Consider the following 14,893-nt stretch of genomic DNA (forward strand, 5'->3'; position numbering starts at 1 on the left):
CCACTTTCACCTCCAGCATTTATAATAGTGTTAAATTAAAAACAAATTTTTAAATATTTTTAAGCAGGGGCCGCACTCAGAGGCTTGCGGTGTAAAAGTGGTCACCAATACAGAAGTTTGAGAACCACTGATTTTTTTTTATTGACTATCAAGAGACAAAGATCAATTGTTTCTTGTGTATCAAAATAGGGTTTTCTGTTTTCCTGTTGTTTGATGTTTTACTGCATTTACATTCAAATTCTCTGCTTTAACATGAAGGCCACAGCTGGAGATCCTTTTAGTCATATACTCACTTCAAATATGAACAGTAGTCTGTTTCCAGAATCTGCCTCTGTTGTCTAGCTGTTTAAACACAAGCAGTGGCTAACATGCTTGCTTTGGAAACCAAAGGTTTCTTTCTTTCATGGAGGGGAAATTAAAATTGGTAGAGTGAAAAAAAGTGGATTTACTGGGTATAGCTATGCTCACTGTGGCCAATAGTTTCTTAATGTAGTTTATAACTGGTCTATCCCTTTAAAGCCAAGAGAGAGACTTATTTTTCCATATCTGTTCTGTTTCCTATTCCTTGTGTCTCTAATAAAACAATGCATTTATGGGGAAACAGAAGGACTGTACGTCTGCATATCACCCTTCACCCTCACCTCAGTAAAGGTACTTAGATGAAGATTCAGTGTGAGCATTAATCCTTTTTAAAAAACTTCTTTCATTAACTGGTCATTCTACAGCATTTCCCTCACCATTTTATTGTACCAAGAATTGATTTATGCCTCTCTGTCTTTGTGTGGCTGACCGTCTTTGGCTACATGCATTACTTTAATCAAAGAGCTTATCTACGTGGTTGGGTAACGAGCACCATTGGGGTGTGATTTTTAAAGTGCACTAACATGCTGTGAATTAGTGGGTTCATGTAGACTTTGCTGGTGCATCCTACAGGTTTCGTAGTGCATTTCAACGTAAATCTGTTAAAGTGCACTAGGGAGCCTTCACTGCACACGCGCAGGGTCTACGTAGACCCATTAATGCACAGCATGTTAGTGCGTATTAGAAATCATACCCAAGCCCAAAGACAAGCTCTTGTGAAATCAAGTGGCTGTTTTCCTTGTAAAATCTGTATACTACATACAGTTTTCATGCAACATAGAAACTACAAAATTATTCTGGTTTCAGAGTAGCAGCCGTGTTAGTCTATATCCGCAAAAAGAACAGGAGGACTTGTGGCACCTTAGAGACCAACAAATTTATTTGAGCATAAGCTTTCGTGGGCTACAGCCCACTTCATCAGATGCATGCAGTGGAAAATACAGTAGGACGATTTTATATACACAGAGAATATGAAACAATGGGTGTTACCATTCACACTATAATAAGAGTGATCAGTTAAGGTTAAAATCGTCCTACTGTATTTTTCACTGCATGCATCCGATGAAGCGGGCTGTAGCCCGCAAAAGCTTATGCTCAGATAAATTTGTTAGTCTCTAAGGTGCCACAAGTACTCCTGTTCTTTTTGCAAAATTATTCTGGGTGTTCTGTCTGATTTTTTTTTTTTTCTTATCCCAATACCATTGCTGCCTTTGCTGATGATCTGTAGTGTTTAGGATATATTTCCCTATTTTCAGTTGCCACTTTTATTCATTATAAATAATAAAACTTTTTATCATTAATTTAAAAGTGAGTTCAAATGCAGAATGTGAAAAGAAAACCTTATCTCTAGAAGTTCTTGCTGTTGATTTGTTACCAAACCTTGTTAGCCTGAGTATATCTAAGGGTCAATGACAGGACCTAAATTGGACCCTCCTTAAAACCTGCAATTTTTTCATGACTTCTCATCAAAGTAGAAAAATTCTGTCTTCAAAAGGATGGTGGAAACAGTTTAAACCTCTAGGCTGAAGAGACAGGTCAAAGCAATAGCAAACCCAACCTATCTGGGCCAGAAATTTCCAAAGTGGCCACTGATTTTAGGTGCCCACCTCAAGGAACCTTGAAACTTATTTTTCAGAGATGCTGAGCACCCACAATTCCAATTAAAGTAACTAGGAGTGATGATAGGCATTTAGCACCTCTGAAAATCAAGCTTGAAGGTGTCTCAGTTTGGGCACCAAGAAATAGAGGTACCTAAAATCACTGGCCCAAATTGGCCACTTCGGATAATGTTGCCCTTAGTGTGTTAAGATGGATGTAGTTGTGTAATGAATACTATATTGCCTTTCTGTTCTCCTGCCATCTCTCTTTCATGAGCGAGCAAGGAATTTAAATTGGAGAGTTTTGTCACTTTTAGTCTACTACCAGCCCAGAGAGGAGCAGCAGGACAGCAAGTGCACGTGCATGTTTATTCTCAAGTCACAAGAACAACTGCCTCTGATCCTCAACAAATCAAGTCTCCCTGGTTTGCTTTGTTTGGGTTGCACTCTTTACTAGATGCAATATTAAGATTGTTGCAAAGCTTGTTTTGGAGGGTTGATAATTTCCCCCTTTGTATCAGGGAGACCTGTTTAGAATTTTTTTTTTTTTGAAATTTAGGAGAAAAACAGTTCGGGCCTCTCAATATTAGCGATTTCACTGTCCAGGATGCAAGTCGTTGTAGTTGGGAATATAATTTATGTTGCTGGTGACAGGCTTTATCTCATTATATAAAAGAGTGCATGATGATACTTTGCAAATCAAGAATATTTTTGTAATAGGGAGAGATCTTTTCACACAAATTAACTGAACACTTGTTTTGTTCACATGCAAAATCATTAGCAGAACTTGGAGATCCTAGTTTTCAGAAATGTGCTCCCAAGTTAGAGTGCTCAGTGGTGAATTTCAGGTATTCAGCTGTGGAGTTGGGTGCCCTATTTAGGTGTCCGTCCTTACAAATTAGGCCTACTTTATTCATGCAGCGGTTTCAGAGAGATCTGAAACAAAAGTGTTCCACTTGAAAGTTCTGCTAAACCTGAAAAAAGTATTACACTGGAAGGAATATTTTAAAGTTGAAAATTAGGTCTAAGGGGGTTACTAGGCATCCCCCCCCCCCCGCCATGTAGGGTGACCAGATGTCCCATTTTTATAGGGACAGTCCCAATTTTGGGGGCTTCTTCTTATATAGGCACCTATTACCCCCCACCCCCTGTCCTGTTTTTTCACAGTTGCTATCTGGTCACCCTGCCCCCATGTAGTCGATTTGTAACTAATTATAATACATGCAGGGTTTGGGAGTTCGTTTTCCCTGATGTGATGGATGACATCACATATTTAGTTCCAGATGATTTATAGGCAAGTCTAATATTGTTAAAATCTCCTAAATTCTTATAGTTTGGATATGATGACTGCATCTCATGTAAGTTTTATACCAGAAAATGGATAAAGACAACTATTTTAAAGAAACACCTAGGTTAAAAATAATTTTAGCACCGTTCTTGTCAATATACACATAACACCATAGATTGTTAAAAATAAAATAATTTTAAAGGTCTAATCTACTTTTTTTCTGTTTACGCAGTGTACCTTTTTTCAGAGCAGCGACAATAGGCTACTGAGGGCTCATCTATGTGGCCCTGAGTTCGGACTATGGGGGATGTGAACTGTAGCGAACAATAGCATGCTGCACCCTAACTGTCCTGCATGGATGCTGCTTGCGTGAGCTAAAAGGTACCTAGTTTGCATTAACATAGTCCTGACTAAGTTAATGCGAACTATGTACCTTTTAGTTTGCACCAACACGATATACTCAGGGCAGCTAGAGCGTAACACTTCAGCGTGGGCACCGCAGTAGTCCATGCTGTCGCACAGTGCAGATACAGTCTTAGTTTCAGTTGTGTGTCTAGTTAGTTTTCTCTCTTAGTTTGTCATGCACAAGCTGCAATATTGGTTTTGCAAACACTGAAGGAGAAATTTAATTAATTTAAAAAAAAATCCAGCTGTTTACACTGAATTCTACAGAAACTTCATTGAAATGTTAGGCTTAAGACATATCTTTATAAAATGTAAATTGTTGCCAAATTTGCCTTGACATTGGAGGATTATATCTATGCTGCTGTTTCTTGGCAGCTCTGTGGGAGCCTATAAAGGAAAATGCAATTGGACTTGTGTCGTCGTCTTTAGAATTTTGAAATATTAAAAAAAGCCCTGAAAATTTTTTGTCCAAAAGGGTTTTTTTGCTTTATGTTTTTTAAAGCTGAAGTAGCACTTAAAGACCCCAATTTGGATTAAAACCCATTGTGCTGGGTGCTGCGCAAACATAGAAATGGATATTCAGTTCTGGTCTATTCTGGCAGACATGAACGATGTCCTTGCAGGATCAGTGAGGGTGTGCTTTATTTTTTGTTTTTAATGAAAGCCCACCTAACTGCTCACAAAGGCTTCTAAAGGTCCAGAAAACCCCGATTCAGATGGTAGTAAATCAGGTTTTACTTTACTTTCAGGACAGAAAAGTGCTGCACTTCTTAAAACCAAATTTTCCAAAGTAGTCATTTACTTTGGGTGCCCAACCTGAAATACGTAGAATCTAGTTTTCTGAACGGTTGAGCACGCGCAATTCTAATTCGTGCCATTCGGGACTACCGTTGCTCAGCTCCCCCGGAATATTAACCTGTAAGGTGACTGTGTTCCGCTCAGATGGCTCAGTGTCTGTATACTCTGTTCTGGAGAAGTTCAGCTGGCTGTATGCTCTGCCTGAAGCTGAACTAAAAAGGGGCTACGCATGTCGCCAGCATGTACATGGTGGGACATGCACGGAGGAGGGTGGCCTTTGCGGCAGGAAAGGGCACGGTGCATTGTACACCTGAATGAGCAGGATAAAAGGAATCTTTTTTTATTTGTTTGTTTTTGAAATGCCCTGTAGTGAAATTGGTTTTAATATTCAGCAGTTTCTAATGAGATTCATCCACTTCGTTTACTTTATTTAAAAAATAATTATATTATGACATTATTTTGTCATATATGCCTTAATTTTTCATTCACAGAATCTGATCTATTGTTGCTTAAAGTTTTCTCTTCCCTTCTCATTTCCCTCTTCCTTCTCCTTTTTCTCTCCCACTTCAGCTGCCCTAATGTGGAGACAGCACTGAGAGAGTGTTTGCAAACTCGAGGTTACTGAGTGCTACAAAAAACACTTTAAAGACATTTTCTCATGAGTCTGAATGCTTGAGAAAGACCGTTCTGAAGGCCTGATCCTGCACCATTGGTCAGTCAATGAGAGTTTTATTATTGACTTCAATAGGAGCAATCTTGGCCCTGAAAACTCAAACAAAACTGGCTCTTGTCTCATTAAGAGAAAACAGTGGCAGACTTCAAGCTAAGGGCCTAATCCTGAAAGGTGCTGAGTGCCTCAGCTCCCATTGACTTACTTTATCTAAAAGGGCCTTAAATTTAGTATTTTTTGGCGGTATCTCATACCCACCTGGAGATGAATACTAAATGTTTTTTGAAGAGTCAGTGGTTGAACTGACCAGCCTATCAGCTGCGTCAAACTAGCTCAGAGGAGTTTCAGGAGTTCCACTCAATGAAAGACAGACAGACATAAACAATTCAAAATAATTCACATTAGCAGTATTGTATAGTTATGTTCTTACCAGGTAGATGAAAGGTGAAAAGCATTAGACTGAACTCTGTGTGAGTCAGAACTTAAAAACTTGACTTAATGGTCTTAAAGGTTTTTTAATTACTTCTACAGTATAAAATATTTAGGATACTATCTTGCAGTTACCAGTTTTTAATTGTAAATGCATCAGTATTATTTAGTTACTGCCACACCCAGGAGTTGACAGAAGTTGCTTGCAGAACAGTTCCAAAAGAATGTACACCATTAGTAATCTTTCACTTTCCCATCTCTAAGTACATTTGGCACAGATCTTTATTAAAAAGGCATGGACCTTTTGAGAATTTGTACATAATGGGAAATGCAGTTGGGAGTGCAATTAGGAAGGGCTTTTTGGATCTTTTTGAAGAATCCATCCCAACATTATGAAAATCATACAAAAGTGCTGGTAATTAGCAGAGTCAAGCAGTGACATGATTTATCTAGAATTGATTGGGGAGGGGGAAGATTTAAAGTACTGTTATTTAGAGATGGAAAACTAGTTAGATATTATTTCTTTTGTTGGGGGAGGGGAAATAGGAGCATCATGCAGTTTTTCTGAGAAATGATATTTCATACAACTAATGGGTTAGTCCTTAGTTATCATGGACTATTAACTTTTCACACTGAGTGTTGTAATGTTTTCTACTGTAATACTACGTTTAAATAAAGAAAATATACATTTGAAGACTGGTAATCAAATGTCCTCAATACATTCCTCAAGCAATTAATCAGAATAACAAGTATTACTGATTTTGGAAAGTGGAAAAAAAAGATAAAGACGACACTTCTGACTTCATCATAATGAGATCTTTCCCTAAAATAGGCTGTACCCAATTTAAATACATTTGTATTACATTAAAAGTCAGTATAGATAGGCAGAAATAATTCACACTAGCAATAAATGATAAAATGGGGAAAGGAGCAGAGCAAAGAGCTGCAGATGTATAAATTCAGTGGGCCAGCTACTTCAGTGTAAATTCAGTGAAGTTTTTCCAGATTTATGCCAGTGTAAATGAGAACAGAATTGGCTTAAGAAAGTGCAAAATAAAGTGTTTCCCCTTAAAATTAAAAAAAGGCTGACTACAGGGAACACAGGTGTTAAGGCATTGATTGATGCCATGATTTGCATCAGGCTGACTGCAGTTTATAGTACAGATGGTACTGTGGGTATTGTTGAAACAGTAATTAATGGTTTCTGTTTCCCTCCTTCTCTATTAGATTCAAAAGAGCTGAATAGTCTCTCTACTAAGGGTGGAATTTTTCCATTTCCATTTACAGCCTTTATCAAATAAACAGGTTTTCTATTGCATATGAAATATTTCCATATAACTTAGTTGTCTGTGGTTGTTTCCTTGTCAAATTGTTGTGAAATCTCTTGTTCTTTGACTAAACGAGCAGTTTCTGGGAATCTGTTACTGGACTCTGCGTTAAGCAGTCTGGTCTTTTTTTTCCTTCAGTGAATATTTCTCCTTTGTACATTTGGTAATTACATTGTTTAACTTACTAAATCATGCATTAAATTAAATTGGTTGGACATAATGAGGGAACACCGTTACCTCTGTGTTTTGTTAAATGATCATGTGGGAGGGAAGGGGCAGAAAGAGGATAGAAGGCCACAGGTATGGCAAAAAAGTTGTAGGGGTTAAGGCAGTGGAATCCAAACTTTTATTTAAAAAAATTAAACTTCCAATTATTTTGGTTGCTAGGATTCTTTTCACTCTGCAAATCAATATAGCATTTTCTTGTCAGCTATGTAGCCAGCATGACTGAAAGCATCAACTGAGGTGTGAATGCTGTCTGTTCATTATTATAGGGATTATCTTGAAAGCAGGGATGAGAGAGATTATTATTTAAATGCCAATGCTAATAATACAGAAGTACCCAATTTACCACTGAAATTAAATTTCAGTTTATAAATTAAGTTGTTGGAGCTATCTGGAAAATGCCTACAGAACCAATTTTTTGCCAAAAAGCAGAACATTTTATAACTAAAATATTAAGACAGTGTTTTACTTTTCCAGCCAGCCCTAGTTCTTAGTCTATTGTGGGGAAAAAGATCTTCTTAAAAAAAATTCATAACACTAAATTTTGTAGCTTGTCTTTAAAGCCACATATAGGTGAGAGTGTATCAATGGTTATGGATGCAACAGTTTTCATTCTTCCATGTATACTGCCAAGCTAGAATCTTGCAGGTTTTTCAATATTTCATAAAATAAAAATAAACCTCCGCCAACGGTTTATGCAGACTCCTTTTGATCTTGTGGACAGTTAATAATAATGCTTTGAAAAAGTAATGAATATGAGCTTTTTGTTTTACTTGGTGGGTTAATGTGTAGGATGTGTTCGTGTGACTTTATTTGTCTTAGAACTTAATTTGCATATTTAATTTATTGACTATAGAATAACGAAAATGTGGTGTACACTTGAGACTTGATCCTGCAAACCTTTGTGCTTGAGTCTGTGCTTGCCTGCATAGTTCAATTGCCTGCACTTGGATTATGCCTATGAGTAAGGATTACTCCTGTGAGTAACAGTTTACAGGATTGGGTCCATAGTCGTATCAGAGAATGGAGTGTTTCTTCAGGATGCAGACATAAAGCACCATATCATATTCAAGTCTGATTTTGCAACATTCTGAGCACCTCCTAAAAAGTGCTGAGTACTCTCAACTGCTGGGAGTTTAGGACCTTGCAGAATCAGCTCTAGAAGGTAATGAATTAGCTCTAGTTTTTAAAACATCGTCACTTGCTAGATGGCCAGTAATTAAAAGTCTTGAAACGAAGATCTGACAGTTCTTTCCTCTTTCTATTTGACATTTACACACAAGACACAGAAGAGGGAACTAGTGCCTAGGACTTGAATAGTTTGTAGAAATTAAATTAGTTTATGCTTTTAAACAAAGTGTAACCTTATTACAAAGTTGTGCTCCCAGCAATATTTCAACGCTCAGAGTACAATTTAAATGCCTTTTTTTAAACTACAATAAAAGATGTTCAAAAGTACAAATAAATTCTAGTATGCACGTGTGTATGCATGTCTTCTAATATATCACGTAAACATATAAACACCATATAAAGAGAAATGCAGTAGCTCTATTTAATGTATTACAATACAGTTGGATTCTTTCCACAGTTTTAAATGCAGTCATTATTCTGTCCAGCCCATTTGGAAAGTGTGCGTAATTCATAGCTCTCTCCCTGCCCCTTTAACATTAAATAAATGCCTCATCTGTTACATCTGCAGGATTTTTTTAAAAAAGAAGGAAAGTTTAGAAATTGTTTCAATAGTTATGCTAGTTTTGAGCAACAGGACACATCTTCTGAATCCAGTGTTTTTGGAAATAATTATTGATGCTGATGATTTTTTAACCAGAAATGGCCATTGGTTGCTAAAAGAAACTTTCCTCCCACCTCTCTCTTACCTTATATGCATGGACTGTAGAATTCCCTGGTTTAGCTATTGCTCTATGGTGTTGGGATTTCAGTTCTCCTAAGCATCAGAGATGTGAGCATTCCGGCAGTTACACCAAACAATGAGAGATAGACTCCTTGCATGCCCCAAGCCTATGGAGCATTACGTCATTGTATTGCCATATAAGGAACTCGGTGTTGTGCAGACTCGTCGTGTCTGACTAGTGTACTTTAGTGATAGCCAGAACTTAGAAAGCTTATTAATGTGTTCTGGCTCCAGCTGACGCTCAGGACTGTGTGAAATATTTCATTTGTCTACCCAGTTCATGGTCAAAAAGAATGTGCGGAAGGCATGGGTAACGGCAGTTCCTCTTTATTATTGATAATAAAGTCATGGAAAGTCGTTAGCTGATTATTTTATAATGTTTTCCTCTCAGTTGCTTAGCCCAGCATTAGAAAAAACATGGGCATCTGACTTAATGAAGTGGCCTGGCAGGGGTTTGTCCTTTTTTTTTTTGTTTTTAAGATGACAAAAAATGTGAGTTTAGCTGAACTCCTCTGCAAGTGATATGAGCTTCAAGCCTTCTCGTTTTTACTTTCTGTAAAGAGTCAGGGTCCTCAGAGGATAGTATTTTATTTCCTGATGATGTAACTACAAAACAATTCTTCAAGTGATGATGGGAATGCCAGATGAAATCCTATTTTATTTTCTTCAATGTTTTTCCCACAAAACCCTTTTTTCCTTTTCACATGTTTGTGTTTCAGCTTAGGCAATTAGGAGTTTGACCAACTATTTTTAGTGAGAAGGTTTTAAAAGAAACAAATCATTTGATTAAGGGACTGAGGGGACAAACAGGAAGATATAACTGTAGGACTTAAAATATATCTCTGATTTCCTCTCCTCCAGCCCCACCACCACACCCTAAAAACATTGGGGGACTATATGCAATATGTAGGGGATTCGTTTGTTGAAGCCCCACTTAGGGTTAATGGGAGTTAACTGAATAAACCCTTACATATTGATATGAGAATTAGACCATTAAGTGCTTTCTAAACTTATGTTCTGCTCAGCTAAATGGATTATGGATGCATCTGCTTCATTTGCACCCCTTGAAATTTTAGTCTTCAGATGAGTTGGTGTGTGTGCTTACTTGAATCTGTTAAAAAGCTCATAATAGAACATTTTTATTTAAATGCGAGTAATAAGGCCAGTGTGATGGAGAGTACTTGTGTTTAGATAGAGATATTGTTTCCAGGTACTAGAACAAATAAATACCAAAAAATATGTATTTTATGGAAAAGACAGTGTAAGCATAAAAAACACATTGGGTCAAACTTCTGTCCTTTAAAAGATGTTCATGCTTTACTTAGAAATTTCAGTGGATCTCTTTGTACCACTACTGCAGCAGAACTTATTCCAAATTCTGTTGTGTGTGTGTGTGTGTGTGTTTGTGTGTGTAGACGTGAGTATGTGTGGGTGTAATGGGTGCATACATACGTGTGTGTGTGTATGTATTGCATGAGAGGGGATCAGACCTGTCCATCTTTCAAACCTAGTTGGCATTATAAATGCCCATATATAAATCCCTCCCAACCTGTGTTTGGGAGACTGATATGCCTTATTATGCGAGAGACAAGGTGAGTGACGTTAATACCTTTTATTTTGTTGGTGACAGAGACAAGCGTTCGAGCCTTGTTATGGTTTACTAGTCCTATGGACAGAACAACATAATTTTTTTAGCACTATATGTAGATAACTGTCCATTGGGTGAAATTGGTGTTCAGATCCCCTAACTAACATATGTTTGACCAGGAAATAATACTTTACGCTGTACAAGCACCTTTCATCAGAGTGCTTTACAAATGTTAATTAACCGTCACAATACCGCACTGAGGTGCTGTAGCTCACTTCACTCTCCACTGAAAAGCCACCTCCTTAGTGTGGGTCTCGGCAGCTGTTTAACAGAGCATAGCAGCACTATGTAACATTTTAAGATAGGAAATGCAAGCATTTCTTTCCGTCGTCCTTCCCTACTCTGTTTTCTTCCGTGTCCCTCTCTCCCCACTTCATGCCTGCTCTCCATTGATTGATCCTATCTCCATGTTAAGTTCACCTAGGTTCCAAGTGCCCTTCCACATAATGTGGTCTATTAGAATTGTGTGCGCAAAACTTGGAGGAGTAGAATATCCCAGCATCCTTATAAAACAAACGGACTAGCCTTCCCAATCTGGCTCTGTTTTGTGCTGCTACAGGAACACCCCGCTGTTAAGGAACAAAGCCCAGATAGTGCTCATTGTAAGTTTGTGACATTCTCCTGCTTGGGTGGGGAATGCAAATCCCCCTGTTTATAAATCCGTGTTTACAGCAGGGATGGCCAAAGTATGACCTTGTAGTGTTCCTAATTAATCCTGCTCCGCAATAAAAATGTTCACATCTGTAGCCTGTTGCAAAGCAGCTTTGCCACAGTGCATCTGCCAAGTATGTAATTACCTGTTTCCACTTGCTTCCTCTATGATGTCACAGTTTAATAACGGCTGGGATAGACGACTATTCCAAGTACTAAGTTGAAATAGTGAAGAATTTTGTGTGAAGGAAATATGTAAGAATTGATTAATATAATTTTTAAAAAATTAGTCTCAGTGTAATAGGTTCCCAAGAGCCTTCCTTGGTGCCTGTTACACCTCTAGTCCAGAAACCCTGCCTTTATTGAATTAAATAGCAAAATTCCCTTTGACTTCAATAGAGCCAGGAATTCCCCCTCAGTCAGGATATGTCTACACTGCAGCATGGGTTGACTGACCTTGCGTGCTAAAAACAGCAGCATGGACATTGCATCATGAGTGGGGACACAGGCTACCCACCCAAGTACTGCCCCCTGGGGTGAAAGCGGGTTTGTACTTGTTGGCTAGCCCATGCTGTAATATCCACACTGCTATTGTTAGTGCAATAGCTTGAGCAGAGCTAGCGCTTGTCTGCCTACCTGGGCTGGGAGTCACAATTTCAGCTACAATGTAGACCTAGTCTCAGTGACGACCATGCACCGTGTACATGTCAGTACTCATTTGTTTACCCCTAATCAGTCAGTGATTCCGTTTTGTCATTATATTGGGTATGCAGTGTTTCTGTTGTAATGAATGCACCTACTTAACATTCTACGCTGCCCAGGAGCCTTCAGTTTTGGAGCTCTGAGTGGCTTAAACCAAAACTGTGGCCACTTCAAAGGCTCCGTAGACCCCGCTGCTGAAGCTGAGCTGGTTTCAGTGAAGATGCTGAAGTTGTCAGGATGCTGGAGTGTCCTGTTCTTTTAAATTAATTTTATATGCAAAGCAACAGAAACACTTTAAAATTATTTATATTTTAAAACACTATATGTATCCTCCAGAAATGATTGATTATGCTCACATGTTTCTGTCGTATCAGGGCACAATCCCGCAAGATGCTGTCTATCATATATGTTAGTGTTGAATATAGAGACAGTCCTCTTGGCATTAATGAGTGGTTTAGTCACGCATCATCTTCCAGGAGCTTCTCTTAGGTTTGTGTCCTTACAGAGTTTACTGATGTTTCAGTGCCCAACACCTTGTTTTATGCTAATGCTTTGCTATTTTAAGGTTGCTAAGTGACTTTGTTGTTACTGTTATTTATTACTTGTACTGCACTAACACCTAGGAGCCCCAGTCATGGGCAGGACCCTATTGTGCTAGGCAGTGTACCAAAAGAGGAAAAAGATAGTCCCTGCCCCATACAATTTACTTAAATTCCTACATTGCTGCCAGTTCAGATTTAGCAGGGGGAGTGAAGCGATCTTCATTCTACAGAATGATGGATCCGACCTTGTACTCAGTGTGTAAAAAAATGCAGTGCTCGTGAGTGAAACTTACTGCATCATTGAGAGGGACTGCAGAACATTAAGGGCTGACCACTGTTCTCTACCATAGAAGAATTAGATAAGAGAGGGGAAAGCCTATTATTTAGGTCATTTTGCTTCTCTGTCTCCCTGAAAACAAGCTCTGTTTCCTTAGTGACTAATCATAGTTTTCAAAATTGTTGTTGCACTCATAAGTATTACGGCAGGATAGAAAAACCAAAGAATCATAGAAATTAGAGACAAAAAGAAAACCCTATTAAGTCATCTAGTCTATCCTGTGCCAGAGCAGGACTGCTCCCTGTAGTGTGTTCTTGAATGCATTTTGTTGTTGGCTGATTACTCTTCAATTTAATTTTACTATTTAAATTGTGATAGTGTCCACCCTGTGGAAGAGCTTACTTGAAGAGAAGAGCTAAAAAGACACAAGCACATGAAGGATAGGGAAGGACATATAACATGCAAGGAAAGTGATTGGGGTGATGATGGGTATGTGTGTTAGTTACATGTTTTGACTTTAAAATTAAATTAATTAAATTCTTCCCCTTCTGTCCATTATTAAATCTCTTGTCTCCCCCACACTTCCATCACCAAGCCATTCCTAGCTACAGTTTCATAACCCTAACCATTCTAGCATTTGATTCTCTTCCATTTGCAATTCACATCTAAGATTAAAAAAAAGGAAATATTGATCATGGACTTTAGTTCAGCAAAGCATTTAAACATATTGCTTGTGTGTTTTGCTGAACAGGATGGACTTAAGCACCTACTTAAGTTTTATCACGTGTTTTAATGCTTGGCTGAAATAGGGCCTCAGTCAGCTAGTTTCATGTTGGTGTAGCCTGAAGAATTCTTTTTTACTTTTAAAAGGATACTACCAAGTAGTTTAGGTCCAAAATTTGGATTATAACAAATAGCCACAGAAATTGAAAAATTACAATTTTAATTTAAAAAATTGACATACTTTTGAGACCATTTTTTCTTTTGGAGAACGTGGGTTGTGCAATCATATATAAACATTTGCACACACTGTTGGAAAATCAAAGGTAACAGAAAGTATTGTTGATTTTAGGGAATGAGAACCAAAGTGAACTTGACCAGTTTAGTTTCATTGCCTAACATACATGACGAACAGGTGAACTGATGTCCAAATATTTGTTCTAATAATCGTGTATTTTATTTGTGAATACATGTCTAGCCTTGTTCCCATTGAAGTCTGTGGGAATTTTGCCATTAATTTAAATGGAAGCAAGATCAGGCTGTACATTTATTTTATAATTTGATAGTATCCCTTTTACATGATTAAAGCAATTTAATTTGATTTTCCCCTTCCCTTAACATCTTATTCCATAGACTACTAGATCTCACCATAAATTTTTTTTTCTGGTTTTCAGACCAACTTTTTCTTCACTTTAGTTTCTGCACTTTACTGAGATACATTTTGAGGCTGTTACGGCTAAATAAGAGTCTGAAACCCGTTGATGTCCAATAGATTGTATATGTGGGGGGAAACAGTGGAAAGTTCTTAAAGATAACGTTCTCTTGTATCACCTGGCTTTCACTATCGGCCATGGACAGAAGCAGATTCAGCTCTTCATTCCTTTGGCAGAGGGAGAGAATTGGCTATCCAAACTCTTGTATTATCTAATGTTCCTTCTCTCCTGTTTGGCAGATGCTACCGAGCTTCTAAGCCAGTTCTTATTAGGATTAGTTAGGTCCTTTTTCCTCAAAGCACAGTCTCGAGACATATAGTGACTGTATTTCTTCACTTTACCACTGATTCCTTTTCTCCTGACAGAGTCGAAAGACATTTCCTACCGGATAATGCATTTGGTTCCTTATTGTGTATGTGCGACCTTGAGAAAATTTTAGAAAAATGCATTGTAGGACAAATAACTACAAAGTTTGCCCCAAAGCAATATAAAAGTATTTAATATACATTCTTCTTCCCCACCTAAACTAATGCTCATTTAAGAGGGGTGTTAGAGGACATGAAACATAAAGAAGAAGAAAATTGGGATAGTTGAGATTTTGTCTGTAGGTGTAACTGAATGTTATTT

The 14,893-nt window shown here is 37.9% G+C and overlaps 2 protein-coding genes across 5 annotated transcripts in view; one reads left to right on the forward strand and one right to left on the reverse strand.

Moving 5' to 3' along the window:
• Nucleotides 1-14,893, forward strand: part of CMSS1 (cms1 ribosomal small subunit homolog) — a 361,068-nt gene that overhangs the window by 49,685 nt on the left and 296,490 nt on the right. The window lies entirely within an intron of this gene.
• Nucleotides 1-14,893, reverse strand: part of FILIP1L (filamin A interacting protein 1 like) — a 284,630-nt gene that overhangs the window by 33,840 nt on the left and 235,897 nt on the right. The window contains exon 1 of one of the 3 annotated variants that reach the window (XM_027824058.3): nucleotides 8,979-9,114. The exons of the other annotated variants lie outside the window; for them this stretch is intronic. Within the exon in view, the coding sequence (XP_027679859.2) occupies nucleotides 8,979-8,989 (11 nt within the window). The 5' untranslated portion in view covers nucleotides 8,990-9,114. Of the gene's footprint in view, nucleotides 1-8,978; nucleotides 9,115-14,893 lie in introns of those variants that run through there. 3 annotated transcript variants of the gene reach the window in all.

This window comes from Chelonia mydas, chromosome 1 (assembly GCF_015237465.2).
Source record: "Chelonia mydas isolate rCheMyd1 chromosome 1, rCheMyd1.pri.v2, whole genome shotgun sequence".
In the NCBI taxonomy this organism is placed as follows: domain Eukaryota; kingdom Metazoa; phylum Chordata; order Testudines; family Cheloniidae; genus Chelonia; species Chelonia mydas.